Source organism: Amblyomma mixtum, chromosome 1, assembly GCF_055824585.1.
Source record: "Amblyomma mixtum isolate Tamu chromosome 1, ASM5582458v1, whole genome shotgun sequence".
In the NCBI taxonomy this organism is placed as follows: Eukaryota; Metazoa; Arthropoda; class Arachnida; order Ixodida; family Ixodidae; genus Amblyomma; species Amblyomma mixtum.
In genome coordinates this window covers 142,614,216-142,631,992 of record NC_143012.1, presented here as the reverse complement: position 1 = coordinate 142,631,992, position 17,777 = coordinate 142,614,216, and the positions used below count along the sequence as shown (strand labels likewise).

At 44.7% G+C, this 17,777-nt stretch overlaps 2 protein-coding genes across 3 annotated transcripts in view; one reads left to right on the top strand and one right to left on the bottom strand.

Moving 5' to 3' along the window:
* LOC149367801 (putative 4-coumarate--CoA ligase 1) overlaps positions 1–17,777 on the bottom strand; it is a 108,638-nt gene that overhangs the window by 8,496 nt on the left and 82,365 nt on the right. The window lies entirely within an intron of this gene.
* LOC149367803 (uncharacterized) lies at positions 1,313–11,407 on the top strand. The gene is made up of 4 exons (XM_089557522.1): positions 1,313–3,289; positions 4,550–4,657; positions 8,663–8,710; positions 10,982–11,407. Exons 2-4 carry the CDS (start codon positions 4,598–4,600, stop codon positions 11,204–11,206), a joined length of 333 nt encoding a protein of 110 aa, XP_089413648.1. The 5' UTR covers positions 1,313–3,289; positions 4,550–4,597; the 3' UTR covers positions 11,207–11,407.

The following is a 17,777-nucleotide window of genomic DNA, read 5'->3' as shown; positions in this document are numbered from 1 at the left end:
CGCACACTCTTTGCGTGTAAAAAATCGTGGACTCTCGTGGAGAACTCTCTGTACGTGGACATCTGCGTGCTGAGAGGGGCTTGCCGAAGCTGTGCGTGCTTATGTGCATACTGAGCAAGCTCAGTGAGGCTACGTGTGGCCATGTGTGCGTTTGCTTGCTTAGTAGCAACTTGTCGAGACTGTAAAGGCCCATTTAGGGTGAAAGCAAACAAAGTTCGAGCATTCAGTTAATGATTACTTCTCAATAATGAGCAATAAGCTCACGTTTTGCTGTTTTATAATTTTCGTCTTGGCGTAAGTACCCATTAATCATTTTCAACTTCAGCAAACAAATAACCAAAAAATAATCTTTTAGTGCAAAATGGTTCCCTTCGATACTGCAGGGACCTGTACATGACAACATGCACACTGAGCAAGAACTTGTCAACATTGCAAGTTCATTGTAAAATAATGTAAAAAACAAGCTGCTAATGACTCTTACAGCATCCTTCAGTTCTTCCTTTAACCAATTCTGAAAGTTACAGATATCTTATAGATGCATGATGAAAGCCATCCAGAGCACTTATGTTGTTGCCCGTCATGCAGACAGCCATATTTCGAAATCAGAAGCAACACAACCATTTGTTGCTTGCACTCGAAAGGAGTCAATCAATGGAATAACTCTGAAAGGGCAACAGTGTTTGTTAGGTGCAGAAACAAGCTTGGGGATATAATCAGGTTCAATCAAACATGACGTGCAGAAAGCGAATTGTGAGCTGTAACAGGAATGTTACGAGGCAATTTCCAAAACCATTTCCAAAGCAATTTCCAAAGTCATTAGCATAAATTTACATACACGTAAAAAGGCCATGTAAGCCTACACGAAAAGACAGTTTTGAATTCACAGTTGGTGTCAAAAGTTCAGAAATTAGTGCCCTCTCTCAATTTCAGTGACAAATCACAGATCGATTAATTAATTCCCAGTATGGCTCCAGAACAAATCCAATGAATCTCAAATGTGCGAAGTATATATACCACACATGTTGCCTGATTAGCACCAGCATTGCATGATGCATGACGAAGTATCACACTCTTCATTCTTCTTCAATCTGTTTTGAAATTTGCACTACCACAAAGACCATCTGGATGGACTATGATTCCATCATATTGCTGAGAGTCACATTCGGAGACCAATAGCAACACAACAGTGTGCTGCACATGAGTGGATATAATGCACTGGGACAACTGTGCACAGTAAGGAACGCTTGTAAGGCGTCAGGTATTTGCTTGGGGAATGTAATCACGTTCAGTCATGTTTCATGTGTAGAAAGGAAGATAAAAGTTGTAGCAGAACTATGAAATCCAACATACAATACTGAACTTCCCCAGGTGATCTACACACACATAAAAAGCACGAAAGGATAAGCTCAGCGGTACTGTTAAGTTTGATGCCCTTTGAGGTTTGACTTGCGCGTCTGTATGCAACCATCAGATACCATCTTGAAGTCACCAGAATGCCCAAAACAACTTTGTTGAACTGTTCTACTCTAAACTGAAATACTTTTCCTTAAAACATTTTTTTTTGCGACATGCTGTGTAGCTAATTATAAAATAAAGAAAAGAAGCTGATAAAATTTTCTCATCTCAAACATACTGATAAGTACACAAATCTGAGTGCTTTCAAGAGAGGTGACGCACCCGGTATTCAGTGTCCAGATACATAATGCTGCAGAATCCTATAGCAAGAAAATTTCTTTTAGTTGACAGATGGCTATGTCTGGTTACAAAGTCAATACCATGTAAGGCGCATATCCTAACCTGCAATTACATGAAGCTGCACGTGCTTCATAGGCTGTAACTCCGCCAATAACTGCTACATATTTCCCACCTCTAGCACGAGTGCGGAATCAATATACAGCATGGAAACAGCAGTTTTGTTGCTTTAGCTTCTTTACTATGCTGTTTAGGCAAGAGACGAGTTGAAATATTTGCATGGGCAGTTCTCGATTGAAGTAACGTAAAAAACATCCGCACTCCTTTCTGCTGAAGCGACTGGTGGACCACTTTTGCATGTCGCATCTCGTATGACTTGCTAAGGGTCCAGACTGACACACGCACTTCGTCAAACCTTCACAGAAAACACTCTTCGCTTTTGCTATAAGCTCCGGCCACAGGCAGTAAGTGTCCCGTCACCGTTCACATCGCAAAAGAAGGCAGCGCTCGCAGGCGGGCAGTTTGAGCTGACAGCGACAGGCGTTGCAGGCACACCGCCGACTAAGTTTCCAAGGAAGCCACACTGTAGAAGGGCGCCGTCTTGTAATCGAAACACACCACAGAAACAATGGCCACTGTCGCTGCTTATGAGCCAGGCATTTTTGCAACGAAGTTAGCAGTGCAATAGGCCGAAAGGTTCGACTCATCAAACGACGGCACCGCACTGCTGACCTCATTATCGTTGTCGACCAGACATCCATAACACATATGCCCCGACGGATCGCTTAACTACCACTCTTGGATGAGAGCGCGCCCACCGGCAGCACACACCGGTAATCCTTCTTTTGCGATTCCAGCACAGTAACAGCGGCGCGCAAGACCGCCCAGCAGCAGCACACGAAAACAAGCGAAGCTCACGGCGGTGATCTCAGAAACCATGCAGCATGTCGGATAGGCTTTGGATTTGACGCGCTAGACCATGCCCACTCACGCACGCACGCACGCACGCACGCACGAATGTACCGACACGCATATTAATGCGTCCATGCGTCACAAATTTCTCAAGTTTTTAATGCTAATATGTGCACAAGAACTTAATTATTTTTGTAACGAAAGTTTCATTTGGTTTTAGTCCTTTGCTATCGCACTGCCCAAAAGCATAGAGCCCGAAAGAGACGACCTGGAGGAATGCCTGGAGGCGATGCCTTTCTAAACGGGCCGAAGGAAGCCGGAACTGGCCGAAGCGCTAGCCAACGAACGCAGCGTCTGGGGAGGGACAGCATGGCGGTCAGCGTTACTACGTTTGTCGTGGTCCTTTGTGGTGCCGAGGGCATGAACCGTCGCTGGCATGAGCATTTGTCACTCTTCCGATATGTGATGTGCCGACAGCAGTGAAATTCGCTGGTGCGATGTACGAAAACGTGGTAAGGTGCTGAGTAAACCTGTGTTTATAGCGTGCGTCAGCTGGCTCGACGGATAGCGCGTCGTCCTTTGCGCGCCTTCACTGGAAACGCTATGCTGACGGTGGGGCTCATTTCCTCCATGGCGGAGCAGCTGGTGGGAGACCACTACCCGGGTGACATCTCGCATCTTGGGGGTAAGTTAATTTTCTTCGAACCTGTTCATTATTTCAAAGCCTTTGCGCACAACTGGCCACGTCAACACAGCTAGTACAGAGACGCGAAGACGCAGTGCCTATCGCGGCAGCACGCAGCGCTGAAAGGTTGTTTGCTGGCGGCACACGGGCATGAATGCGCGTGTAGTGTCAGTGGTCACACGGTCATGGTCAGTATGCCATGCAAATATGCACAGCTGATCCGATCGCGGGGTGCACGATATCGGCGCCGTACCGCCGCCGTACTGCCATTCATCTCTCGCCGAGAATGGAATATGTGCCCACCAATAGATCTTCGGCCCGGGCTTTACATTCTCGCCGCATGTTACGCTGTAATTGAAGTAACAGCGCTCGAGCAGTTTAACTACGTAGACTGCGATTCAGCTGTATGCGTTAGGATTGAGCTTCCTCCTCTTTCACTTGTATTTCACTTGTACTTTTATAAATTGTGTATTTAAGGTACGAAGCTGCATATGATCCAGCTGCGTTCGTACTTATAGCCGAGCCAGTGTAGTCGAGCCTTGAATAGCAGAACGGTGAGATAAAAACAAATTGCTCTGAAGTTTTCCGCCTCTATTTTGGCATTCGCTTTTTCATACTTTGGCTCGGAGCTGAAATGGTACAAACAACTGCAAAATGCACACAGGTGCCCTAGCTCCATTTGCCCTAAATCCCGAAGTTGCAGTGAAATTTAAGGGTAATTGAGCCTTTAATATGTACGAAGAATAAACTTGATTGTTTCATGATTATAACCAATGGCGCAAATAAATCTGACTTTGACTTAAATATGCTGAGGTACCTCTCCAATACCTTATTTGATGTTAAAGGAAAAAGTGTGGTTTTTCTGCAATTGGCACTATTAATTCATCATACCTGTGAGAATGTGAAATCAGTGCTAATCATGCCAGATTTCAAATTGAGGGACGCATGCAGAATTTGAAGCAAACCAGCCTTCTACTGAAAATATCGTTCTGCTGTGGTCTGTTCTTTTGAATGGTGGCATGTATTGTAGAAACGATGCTGGATATCGATATGCAAGTGATGTCTCGTCTGAGGCTAGCTTGTGAATGACTGCCGTGGTTATGAATTTCTTGTTGCCTGGCCCACTTCGAAATGTGGTTAAACAGTTGTGTTCCATTCTGCGACCGGCTCCTTTTTGTGCCTTGCACTTTGCCTTACATGCTTGATTCTAGTCCATTTTTTGCACTGTGCTGCTGTTAAATGTGTCTTTTTACCTTGCAGCAATCTCCACATAGCTTTACCAGCAATGCCTCTTCCAAGCTCTCCAGTATGGCTGTGCCAGCCTTTCACTTGGTGCTAGGATGCCCAGCAAGCAAGCAGGCTTTTGAGGTAAGCACTGAAGATATCTTCCGACACAAGTAGCTTTTATTTTCCTAGTCCACTGCTACTTGTGTGACCCCTCGTTATCTTGATTTTGGCAAGTTAGGTTGCCTATTAAGGGCTCTCTTTTGTTTTTCACCTGCTGCTGTGGCCTACTGCATTGGTGTTCGGCTACTGAGCCCAAAGACGCGAGATTGAATTGTGGTGGCTTCGTTTCGACAAGGCGAAATGCATATTTGCTCGTGTGTTATGCAATGTCAGTGCATGTTAAAGAATCTTTGGTGGTCGAAATTTATGCACAGCCCTCCTCTATGAATGGAGCTATTCTTCAACTTTGAGGCATTAAAGGGACACTGATGGGAAGCTGAAGTTGACCTGTGATGATGAAGTTCCGCATCCTAACCACAAAGACGACACTTTTTCTGAAAGTGGAGCTTTATAAGCCAGAGAAAGCAAAACATGCAATTTTCATCAGCACCGGCTGATTTCGGAAGTAAATTGCGATGCGCTGACTCCGTTTTTTTTTGGCACAGATTCCAGAGGCTAGGCTGAACTGCCATTCACCTCAGAACGGTTATCATGGAGTCCTTTGTGTAGACTTCATGAGTTCAAATCGAGTGGCGGGAAAATTTTTAAATGTAATTTTTGCGCCAATCATTGTGTTGATGGCCTTTGCGCTGCTGTTAAAACCGGGATAGCAGTATGGTATCCCATAAAACTAGGTTCAGGACTTGCAGGAAGTGGTTTATCACATTCCGCTAGCTTGTGCAAGAAACTACTTCAGGGATATGTGCAGGTGTCTTTAATGTGTTCCTGAGTGAGCACTAATTTGTTAGGGGGAAGGCAGCTTCTAATCTGGCACTACACTGCCAATGTCGTGAGTGTAAATCATAAGATGACCCATCAGAGTGTACGCCTGATTTCTGTGACACTTCAGTGGTGTATAGAAGTGGTAAACAAATCTGTAAGGTATTTGATGCATATCTCCAAGGCAACGGCTGTATGAGTAGCGAAGCCATTAGTCAATCTTCAACGGAAAGAATTTTCTCTTTTAGACGACGTGCTTGTATATCAGTGACAGTTATTTGTTGTCCTGCCTTTCGCTGGTCAGGACAGCAGCTTGGGCATGTTGGTTATTCATTCTTGATGGAACAGCGCAAAACATCGGGACAAGAGACAAGCGCTGACTTACAACTGGTTTTTATTTCGAAGAAACATTGCTTCTTATACCTTCTTCACCCTCTCAAAAAGCACATGCGTCGCAACCATATCGTTCAAGCGTCCACAAAAAAGCATGAGACAAATAATCACAGATATTTATAATCACATTTTTAACATGTCAAATTCTTTCTTAGTCAAAGCAACAGACGGCGTGCTGACACAATCGTCGCCCAGACTTGCTATCGAAGCTGCCTCGATTATTTCCCTGACTAACTGGTCTTTGTGATTAGCCAAAGCTTTGCATTTTTGGAAAACCGGTGCACATCACAAAGACCAGTTAGTCAGGGAAATAATCGAGGCAGCTTCGATAGCAAGTCTGGGCGACGATTGTGTCAGCACGCCGTCTGTTGCTTTGACTAAGAAAGAATTTGACATGTTAAAAATGTGATTATAAATATCTGTGATTATTTGTCTTATGCTTTTTTGTGGACGCTTGAACGATATGGTTGCGACGCATGTGCTTTTTGAGAGGGTGAAGAAGGTATAAGAAGCAATGTTTCTTCGAAATAAAAACCAGTTGTAAGTCAGCGCTTGTCTCTTGTCCCGATGTTTTGCGCTGTTCCATCAAGGAAGAGCTTTCGCTGGTGTGGGTCATGTGTGGCGCATCTTCATGCGAGCCTTCTTTTCCTTCACAAAAAATTCAATTGATAGTCCAACCTGTTTTCTTCTCTTTTCCTGTGTTGCATCTTTTGGCTGGTTTTAAATCTGTAACTGAGCTCAGACCGTGATAATTACTGCCGGTAAACAGAGCTACTGAATGTGAGCTTGGCATACATGCGTACTGTATGTGTGAAAGTGCAGTTTACAATATTCAGAAATGCTTGATAGCCTTACAAGAATCTAAAATTTTGTTGGAATTCCTATTTGTTCTCTGTTCAAGTGTCGAGAGTTTTTCCGCTTCATCGTGTGATTAGAGCCACTTTGGTACTTAAGCTGAAATCTTTTCTTTAGCCTGCATGTTTCTCACTTTTGGGACAGAAACTTGGAGGCTAATAAGGAGAGTTCAGCTTAAAAGAGTATATACACCTAATCTTGGTGGCATGTTTTCTTCTCTATAATGGTGCGGAAGACACTACTATGCATGAATCACCATCTGGTATTCGCGTGAGACCGCTAAATAATTTATAATCAACTTTTTCTGCCATCCTGTTTCGGTGAACAATTTGACTATGGCTATGACATCAAAGAGAGGTTATAGGTCACGTGAGGCGTGGGAAAACTGCACTTATAATCGCTGCTTCATCATTTTAATTCGCTACAGCGCTGACGCCAGCATTCCTTAAGAGCCAGAAGTACCAATTGTATTGCAGTTTTTCATGCCTCACGTGACCAATAACCTCGCTTTGACGTCACAGCCATCATTCAGCTGTTGAAACCGAAACAAATACAGCAGGAGAAAGAAATTTGATTATAAATTATTTAGCGGTCATAGGAGGATGCCATGTGGTAATCCGTGTATAATACTTTATGCCTTATTACAAAGAAAAAAACACGTGCCAAACGATAAGGACAGCAAAGTGAGCTATGGAAAGAAAAATGATAAGTCTAACATTAAGAGACCAAAAGGGGGCGGAGTGGGTGAGGGAACAAACGCGGGTTAATGACATGCTATTTGAAATTAAGAGGAAGAAAAGGGCCTGGGCGGGGCTTGTAATGGGAAGACAACCGCTGGTCCTTAAGGGTAATGGAGTGGATTCCAAGAGAAGTCAAGCGTAGCAGGGGGCGGCAGAAAGTTAGATGGGCGGATGAGATTAAGAAGTTTGCGGGGATATGGTGGCCACACCTAGCAAAGGACAGGGTTAATGTGGAGACATGGGTGAGTCCTTTGCCCTGCAGTGGGCCTAGTCAGGCTGATGATGATGGTATGTGTCGCACCTGCTGCTTCGTGCTATCAGCTGGCCCATGCTTGGCCGACCAGACTAGCCAAATTTGTGATGTGGGTTTTCTATTGCACCTGCATTTGTGTACACAGAGGACTTGAATGGTAGCAGGCGATGCGGTGCATGTGTTCACGCCACAGCACACATGACCCACACTGAAAGCTTCTCTGCCTTTAGTAAGACAGCTGCATCAGTCTGGGACATAAGGTATCCCAGTGCTAGAGTATGAGTAAATTGCTCTGGAATTTTAATCTGGTATCAGGAGTGCAAAAGAAGGCTAGCGCGGCTGCCTAATATTCTCTTGGGCAGCTGTGTTGGATTTTCAGTGCCTGTTAGTGTAATCCGTGAAAGTTCACTGTAACCCATTCGTTTCGATGTAAATTAGGAAGTCCTTAGAGCCCTGTACTTTTTAATGATAATAACAAGGTAATGCAGTAATTCAATTGTACCTGTTCTCTTTCAACACAGTAAAGTGCTGCTGGGTCGAGATCACAGTTTTACTTTTTAGGTGTGCTCAGGCTGTCATCATCATCATCAGCAGCAGCAGCAGCAGCAGCAGCCTGACTACACCCACTGCAGGGCAAAGCCTCTCCCATGTCTCTCCAATTAACCCTGTCCTTTGCCACTTGCGGCCACTGTGTCCCCACAAACTTCTTAATCTCATCCACCCACCATTTTTTCCTGTGTGTGTGTCTTTTCGCCATTCTGAAATTCTATCATACAAATGGATTGATGCACGTAGTGTCAGGTGCGTAATGTGATACCACCAGCTCACCCCAAGCTGTGCTCAGATTTGCCTCCTTGCTGCAGGAGCAATAAGGCAGGCTTGAGGCTGAGTGGTGCAAAAACATGATTTTTCAAGAATGTCTCTGTGGAAATTGCAATTAATCATGTGAATTTGCTTTCATTTTAGGAGCTGCTCACAAGCTGTGCGCCTTTCCATGCTGATCATGCTGGCCAGGTACGCTTATGATTACATTACTAGGTTGTTTTCATAATGGCAGTTGTGGATTTCTGTGTGGTTTTAAAACATAAATTGTATAAGTATTTGGCCTGCCACAAAAGTATAGTGGTGCATTCAAGGCCAGTGTTACAAAGGGATGTTTTGATTGCTGCAAGAACTTGAAGGCCCCTGTGTGGTCACTGTGGAAGGACCCCTCCCTACTTAGGAATTGCTATTTGGGTTACTCAGTCATTTGGCAGAGGAATAGTATATAGAGATAAGGGATGGAAGAATGCTTCCAACTAAAGAAAAAAATCCAGCAAGCAGTCATAGAAGCAGAAGTACAAAAATGGCAAGGCTTTCTCTAATTTACATCGAATCTTTTTCACTTAGACTTCTTATTGCATACAACGGCTGATGCTTGGCTTACACACATATTTTCTTTAGGTATGCAGTAGGTCTCACATTCTTGTATGATATGGTCACGGTGCCAAAAAATGATGGTGGTGTTGAGAAAACTCGGAATATAGAAGAATTTTATTGCTGACCTTATGGAGAACTATGGTAGCTGTGCAGTCGTTATAAATATCTTCCAATATTTTCACATAACACTCTTCTACACCCTGATTCCACAATGCCTGCATGGCAGCTGTGGTTCCACCGAGTCAATTGCTGTCTGGTAGTCAATGAAGGCTATATATTGGGGTTGGTTATATTCTGCTCATTTCTCTATCACCTGATTGATTGCATGAATGTGGTCTCTTGTTGAGTATCTTTTACGAAAGCCTGCCTGATCATTTGGTTGATTGAATTCGAAGGTTGTCCTGACTCTATTAGTGATTACCTTAGTAAATACCTTGTAGGCAATCGATAGTAAGCTGATCGGTCTGTAAATCTTCAAGTCCTTGACATCTTCTTTCTTATGAATTAAAATAATGTTCGCATTCTTCCAAGCTCCTGATACGCTCGTGGTCACGAGGCAAGCGTGTACAGGGTAGCTAGTTTCTCTAGCACAATCTCTCCTCCGTCCTTCAACAAATCTGCTGTTACCTGATCCTCACCAGCTGCTTTGCCCCTTTGCATTGCTCCTGAGGCTTTCTTTACTTCCTCCCTCGTTACTGGCGGGATGTCCCATTGCTATGCTATACTGCCTCTCTCCGTAACGTTCTGATTACATTCACTACTGTAGAGATTTGTGCAGAACTCTTCGGCTACTTTAACTATCTTATCCATATTGCTTATGACATTGCCCTCTTTGTCTTTTAGCGCATACATCTGGTTTTTATCTGTGATTAGTTTTCTCTTCACTGATTTTAGGCTACCTCCATGCTTTAGAGCATGCTAGGTTTTCTCCATGTTAAACTTTCTTATGTTGGCTACCTTGCACTTATAAATAACTTCGATAGCTCTCCTAGTTCTATTCTATCTCTGAAGTTAGACGTCCTCATGCTTTGGCGTTTCTTCATCAGATCTTTCGTCTCCTGAGATAGCTTGCAGGTATCCTCTCGAATGATCTGACCACCTACTTCTGCAGCACGCTCCAATGAATTTAAATATGTATTTAAAGATAACAGTTGAGGTGGGAGATTGAGCTTCGAGATTTGCACTTCAACTCGGGAGTTATGCCACTGCTACACAGAATACTTGATCGCCGTAGAGATATTTCATCATCTGGCACCAAGCTGCTGTGGCGCCACTGTCACAGTTGATAATTTTGCTGGGAAGCTGTTGTAGCGCTCACACAGTTTTGAAAAGGTGGTATTCATTGTTTTTGTGCTATTGGCAACAGTAATAATATGCTTGCTGCAGTGTTTTGTGGCTAGCCTTCTTTTTGTTTTAGTGAAATAAGTTGTACATTTCATGTTGAGTATTCTTTGAGCGATTAAATTGCTTTGATTTTATTCCTTCGTGTATAGTTGCGAGTGCTCCATGTCTGAGTGCAAATTTCTACCACTGAAAAGCCTTCAAAATCTTAATAGATGTCCACACTGTTCTAGGGACTCAGTGGCTATTGGAAATGCCCATTTAGCTGTATTCAAGTGCCACTGAGTTAATAGCCATTTGAAAGCCTTCAAAATGCCTGTGTGACACGGTTATTAGATTTTGTGCAGGTTTGATGCTGAGCAGTCTGCGTGCTTGAGTCGGGTTTTCCAGTGTCTGTATTTCAAACCTGAAACTTTTCGAAATCATCATTAGTTCATTAATGGAAGAAGTACTTGTGCCCTTTTCTCGAATTTCCAGAAAACAGATTAACTGAATTTTTTTGCATATACTCCTACCTTTTTGCAGGTGCTGCATAGTGAGAACCTGTATCAAGACGCCAACCTGCTGGACTTGGAGAAACTGAAGAAATTGTTTAGCCACTGTGTGGCACCCATCATGAGGGATGTGGCATTAATAAAGCCAGTTAAGGTGACCTTATCTATGTCCTTTTGCAAGCATGCTACACACATGAGAACCATCCCACGAAGCACCGTTTCTGCAAAGCTTGTTATCTCACAACATGCATGCTGAATGAGGCAGTGACAGACAGATGAGGAGGCCTTAATGCAGTACATTAGCGTACCGTGTTGAGCAGTGATGTAGGAGCCTTGCAGCCATGCAAGGTATTATCGGCATCATGATGGTAACTCCATTAGACACTGTCTAGTGCTCTGTGAGCCAGACTCGGCTCTTGAACATTCTGGGACTCACCCTTGGCTCTCGGACATTCTGGAAGCCTCATCCGGCTTGCGCATATTACGCGAGGATGTCTCCTGCTGTACGAGCCTTACGCGGCTTGCGCACTTATGTGAGAGATGTCTCGCGTTTGCGAGCTTGCTCAGCTTGCGCAAATAATGTGAAATATGTCTCGCGTTCTGCGACCTCGTTCAATCGTCGCATTTTGCGTGGCAATAAACACGCAAAGATAGGCACGCAGAATTCACGCTCAATATTTTCAATAGGGTTGCCACCGCTGGGATTTTTGTCTATCATCTGCGAGTACACACACACGTCTCCGGCTTTTCTCTAATGGGACTAGTAATGCTGTCTCGTTCAAATAAACTAGCAATCAGGAGAAGCGCCACTCAGCAGTGCAGTGCCAAGGCTGACGCTGGGCTTCCGTGGACGAAGCTCGATCCGCTGCGGAGATTCCGGCATGGAATCGACCAGAACTTGACAGGCACTCACAGAGAGGCTCGAAAATCAGCGTATCTGTTCGGAAGCGGCTAAAACGAAAGTTACTGACTGGCGCTTGTAGACAGCCGGGACAAACAAAGAGCAGTCATCTCGGTGCGAGCTTACGTCAGACGAATGGACCTCATCTTTCACACAATGCTGCCGCTTGCATTTACTTTGGTCTCTTCCAACTACCTTGGAGGTCATGCTCAACGCAATAGTGTCGCGTTTGTAGGTTTCTCGGGAGGTTTAAATGTCCTCACTAATACTGGTGAAGAAAAAAAACGAATCGAAAGTGAAGTAGAATAGAGATATAGTGAATGACATTACTTTCCTAGAGCTCTGCCACGGTTTCTTAGTGGTTACGGCTCTCGGCTGCTGACTCGAAAGACGCAGGTTCAAACCCGGCCGCGGCGGCCGAAATTCGATGGAAGCGAAATTCTAGAGACCCGTGTACTGTGCGATGTCACCGCACGTTACAGAACCCCAAGTGCTCGAAATTTCCGGAGCCCTTCACTACGGCGTCCGTCTTAGCCTGGAGTCGCTTTGGGACGTTAAAACCTAGTAAACCAATCAACCAACCGACTTTTCTAGAAGCGGCACGGATTATACAGAATGGTTCATTCGTTATCATCTGACTGCGCCCACTGCAGGGCAAAGACTTCTCCATGTCTCATGTACTCCGTGTACTGAGTTTGACTCAGTGGACCACTTCGTGCCAGTGTTGAAAATGAACGATTACAATAGGAGCTGTAAGGGAAGAGTTATGCCTACAAGTTTCGGCCCCGTTGGACATTACAGAAAAGATGAGTTGGCCAGCTACCTTGCTGTTCAGGGAGGCATACAATCATGTGCTCAGTTTTTTTAGTAAGAGCTAAATGTGTTTCAATTAGGGTGTCGAACCGGAATTTTTTCGGGTTCGGTTCGGGTTCGGGTTCACGCCTTTCGGGTTCAGTACCGGGTTCGGCTCCAGAGGGCCGTTCCGTTCCGGTTCGAACCGGTTCGGACTGTCTCGAACCGGTTCAAACGGGTTCAGGACAAAAAAAAAATTCGAACGCAGATGACTTTCAGTCAACCTTGCTATGCGTTTGCTTTTTTCTGGCACATCGGTATACAAAATAAAAAAAGCAAAGATCTGTTTACGAGAACATAAAACTGCGCTAGTTGGTAACTGTTCATGCTTAAGCAGTGCAGTAAACAGGACAAAAGGAAGACTGGAGACGATACAGACGCTGACTAACAACTGTTTATTACATTCTCGGAAAAGTATATGAAGGCGCAGGCCAAAGTGAACAATCCAAAAAATAGAAGAACGAAGATTCAACCTAAAAAACTATACTGCGCACGCACATCATAGTCGAGTCATGACATCTTTTGCAACGAAATTCAAAGACTATATTCCATAGTAGACGGCACTCCCCTATCTCCTGGGCCTCACACAGTTGCCAAGAAAGCCCAACTCCTTATCTACGAAATTCATGGATGATGAAGCAACACGCTCATCTGCTTCCTTCCTGATCATAAAGGCCTCCACCATCTCCCCACAAATTCGATCTTGGTGATTAAACAGGAGACTTGTCTTTCTAAGTGGGGAAGGAGTGGGCATTTGTTCGAACATCACAGATGGGTGAAAAAACTAGCGGTGTCGTACAACTTGGCTTTGCATTGCCGCGAGTGCCACGATTGCTTCCCTCACTAGAGAAGACAAGTGTCCTGTTTAATAACCCTGTTTGCATATGTAGGGAGTTGGTCGAGGCCTTTATGATCAGGAAGGAAACAGATGCGTATGTTGCTTCATCATCTGTAAATTTTGTAGATACGGAGGCAGGCTTTCTTGGCAACTGTGTGAGGTCCAGGAGGTAGGAGAGTGCCGTCTACTATGGAAGATTCGAATTTCGTTGCAAAAGACATCATGACTCGACTGTGATGTGCATGCGCAGTATAGTTTTTAAGTTTTAACCTTTGTTCTTCTGTTTTTTGGGGTTGTTCCCTGTGTCTTGCGCCTTTATATACTTTTCCCAGAAAAAATAACCAGTTGTTAGTCAGCGCTCGTGTCGTCTCCCGTCTTCCTCTTGTCGTTTTTGCTGCGTTACTTAATCATGAATAAATTGTTTATTGCGAGATGTTCTCACTTATTGTTTTATTTTGTTATTTATTATTTATTATTTTATCATTTTATTTTATTGTCCGCAGCAAAAAGAGCAGTTCGCTTGTCGCTTGAAGCAGTTCGCTTCATATATAACCGGTACCGTCGACATGACTCCCCATCTGAATTAATGAGAATCAACAACATCAAACCTTTAGACTACTGGAGAAAGCTAGCAAGAATTAAATTCCTCTTTAAACTCTACCATTCTCATTTCCGTCTTGACCCTTCATTGTATATGAAACCTTCAACAACTAGAGTAACAAGGCATTGTCATCCGCATAAATTATCTCCTTTTTTTTGCCCGCACCAACAACTTTAAATATTCTTTCTTTCCTCGAACTATAGAAGATTGGAACAACCTACCCCCTCATGTGTTTGTATCCGAAAATGTGCTTTCCGCCATTGAACAAGTACTTGACCGTTAAATATAGTCTGTTGTTTGTTGCGACTGGTTTTATTTTCATGCTCCGTATTTACTACATCCCTTCTACTGAATTCTGCTGTTGGCGTCGTCTTCTGCTGGTCGTCGGAGTTCTCTGTATGTTTATCCCACTCCTGCTTGGGCCTTAACAGCCTGCAGTATTATATAAATAAATAAAACAAATAAAATAAAATAAATTTACGGCAAGAATCGCAAAATGAAATGAACTCGAAATTAATGACAATCGGCTATGTATACGCTATAATCCACCTTATGAGGTGCAAGACGAAAAGGCGGTGGATTTTGCATCTACAAGACCGTCCTGCTTGAGCAGTTTGGGAACCCAGAAATGGAATTTAAAGGCGGCACTGGCGTGCGCAGCGCTCACCGGAAAGTCCGGCGTCCGGTAACACTGTAAACGGTAAAGTAAACACGGTAACAATATGTTATAACTCTCTATTGAAATAGTAAGTAACCACCGGCCAAACCCGCGTCGATGACCTACGAGGGCAATCATTGCCTACGCGTTTGCCGGCTGGGCAAAGCAACCCGAATGGAAGAAGCGCGGTGCCCGTGAGAAGGGGGCATCGTCGAAAGCGAAGCTGCTGGCCATGGACGCGGATCAACTAACAGCAACGATTTAAGAATTCTGAAATCCTTGCTGGCCATGCCGGTCACGTGGAATGCATAGCCTGCCCAGTCGACTCCATCTTTTGCGCCGCTACAATGTGCAGGCATTGCCATACAGCGGACAGTGCAACGAATGCATTCTGCGCTACAAGCAGTGCGCTACTTCGTCACCGCATCAGCCCAGGAACGATAGAAGAAGCTCGAAAACACGTGTGACCAGGCGCATGCAGATTTGTGGCAACGCTTCGTCGATCCATAGCTGACCAGATGTTTCCTCGGATAACCACGTTCCTGCGGACCACAAAATCGCAGAGGCTCCTGCTCTAACGGAGACGTTGAACACCAAGTGCGATCTCTCCCTACTGCCAGGAATCTCAATTATGTGGCCGATCTGCCACTAGTTGCCATGCACACTTCATCCATGATTAGTTATACTCCGTCCCTAAATTTGATAGTTGGCAGCAAGGTCTCGACGAGGATTAAATGACCGCCCTAGATAGCCTGGAAAAAGCCGCGATGGCTCTGCTTTGCACAAATAGGAACACATAACGCAGTTTTCTAAGAAATAAACGCCACTTTTAGCGGCCTTAGTATTTTTGGCTGTTGTAAGAAGAATCCACTTGCTACGAACATCAGATATAACGAACTGAACGGGCGTGACCGTCATGTTCGTTATAAGTGCACTCGACTGTAGATTCAATCGACCACAAAAACCTTTTTCACGCTGCAGGCATGGGTCTTACATGTTAGGACACACCGTCTGTTGCAAAAGTTTACAGCCCACCGCACCGTTTATTTCAATGGCGCGGTGGGCTGTAAACGTTTGAAACAGACGGTACCTTCGCGCCAAAGGGACGTTTCTACCATGGTCAGTGCATTTCTACCTGTGCGAGCAACGAGAAACAAATGATATTTTTTGTCGCGATTCTGTGTTGTTCTGGGACATACTTAAGCAGTCTCTTAGAAAACCCATTGACATCATACATTTCATTATAACATTTATGGCTGCGATGTAAAACTTCAGAATTCCGTGCGAACTCTTCGTGTTCATAGGACTGTTTAGCGTGTGGAAAACCCGCATGATGGATGAACACGCAGTACTGCCGCGTTCAACGAGGTCACTGTACAGATAACAGTGCACTTTAACCCAGGAGGAATATGCTGCGCAAGTTCAACCTCCTGACTAGTTCCCCTTTCTTGATGTGTGCACCGTCTGGAAATTTCATTTGCGGGCGGAGAAAGGGAGTTATGCTGGCAGGAGGCCTTATGCCGAGAGCGCTGAACTAGACGCGGTCAAGTAAGGCATGAAGAGGGTCAGAGAGGTTCCAAATATTCCATGCAAAAACCATAAAAAACAGAGTTTTCTGTTGCGCCGCCATTGGTACGAATCCCACTCGAAGTGAGAGGTTAGAGTATATGCACACTCTCTCAGTTGTTCTTTTTACTGCGTGAGCAGTATAGCCCAAAAATAAAAAATGTGCGTGCGTGTGTGTGTGTGCGTGCGTGCGTGTGTGTGCGTGTGCGTGTGCGTGTGCGTGTGCGTGTGCGTGTGTGTGTGTGTGTGTGTGTGTGTGTGTGTGTGTGTGTGTGTGTGTGTGTGTGTGTGAGAGGGGGGGGGTTGGGTGAGTGCAGCACCCATCCTTAATGCACACTACGGTGGACGCTTATCAGGCCATTCACTGGTAAAAATGCACCTTCAAAAACTTTCACCCATCTTCCCACCCCATCACCCACCTGTACCCGATATGGCCGAGGCAGATTGTTGTGAAGGCTCAACGTATTCAGTCGCCCAAGCGTTCTACGAAAAAAAAAGCCAACAATCATAAGCCTGTCGTGTCACACACTAAGAACCGGAATTATGACAGCGAGAAGTAGATAATTCGCCAGACAGAGAATTCAAGATCGAGCAACGCGAGAACAGCGGATGGAGCCGCGCGCTGGCGACTGGCAGCAATTTTTTCTTAGAAGCAGAACGGTTTCAACAAATCGGCATAACGAAATCACTTCATCGCAGTTACATTTCATCGCAGTAGCATCTTTCTGGGAGTAATCACTATCGCATGCCAGCGAGCGCACGCATTTCCGCAATGCCCTTTTGTGTAATCGGTATTTAATTTTATTCTTATTAGTACCTCTCCGCCGTTGCCAAGAACCTGCCTTTCGTTGCATATTTCCGTCGCGCACAAAAAGAATATGCGGATTCTAAAAAAAAAGAAGGTGCACCAATTTATACATTCTTCTTTTGTTAAAACTAGTAGTAATATCTCGGGTTTATCGTGTCGAGTAGACATTCGGGCTATAGGATAGACGGTGTAGTGGCGGGCTCCAGACTGACGGACACCAGCTGGGGATTGCAACGTGCGACAGAACACATTGGTTTTTGTATTTTCGGAATCGACAGCCGAGCTCCACAGCCACTCAGCCATTTTTTTTCCTTTATTGCCATACAGACCCATCGTGAGGGGTTTTATTTAAAACCTGCTGTCTGAGACAATGAGCGCCTACAAAAGTAAATGTTGCACTACCCACTGCGGTGGCTCAGTGGTTAGAGCACTCGGTTACTTATTCGGTGTACCCGGGTTCGAACAAGGGCCCTGGGGCGACGTTTTGATGGAGGCGAAGCGCAAAAGGTACCGTGTGTTGTGAGATGTCAGTGCATGTTAATGGTAGAAATTATTCCTGAGCCCTCCCCTACTGCGCCTGTTTCTATTTCTTCTTTCATTCCC

Bases quoted from the DNA above. Each gene is read 5' to 3' on its own strand.
- LOC149367803 (XM_089557522.1), top strand. From the start codon at position 4,598: ATGGCTGTGCCAGCCTTTCACTTGGTGCTAGGATGCCCAGCAAGCAAG. The intron at 4,658-8,662 runs GTAAGCACTGAA...CTTTCATTTTAG, and splicing joins CAAGCAAGCAGGCTTTTGAG to GAGCTGCTCACAAGCTGTGC. The intron at 8,711-10,981 runs GTACGCTTATGA...ACCTTTTTGCAG, and splicing joins ATGCTGATCATGCTGGCCAG to GTGCTGCATAGTGAGAACCT.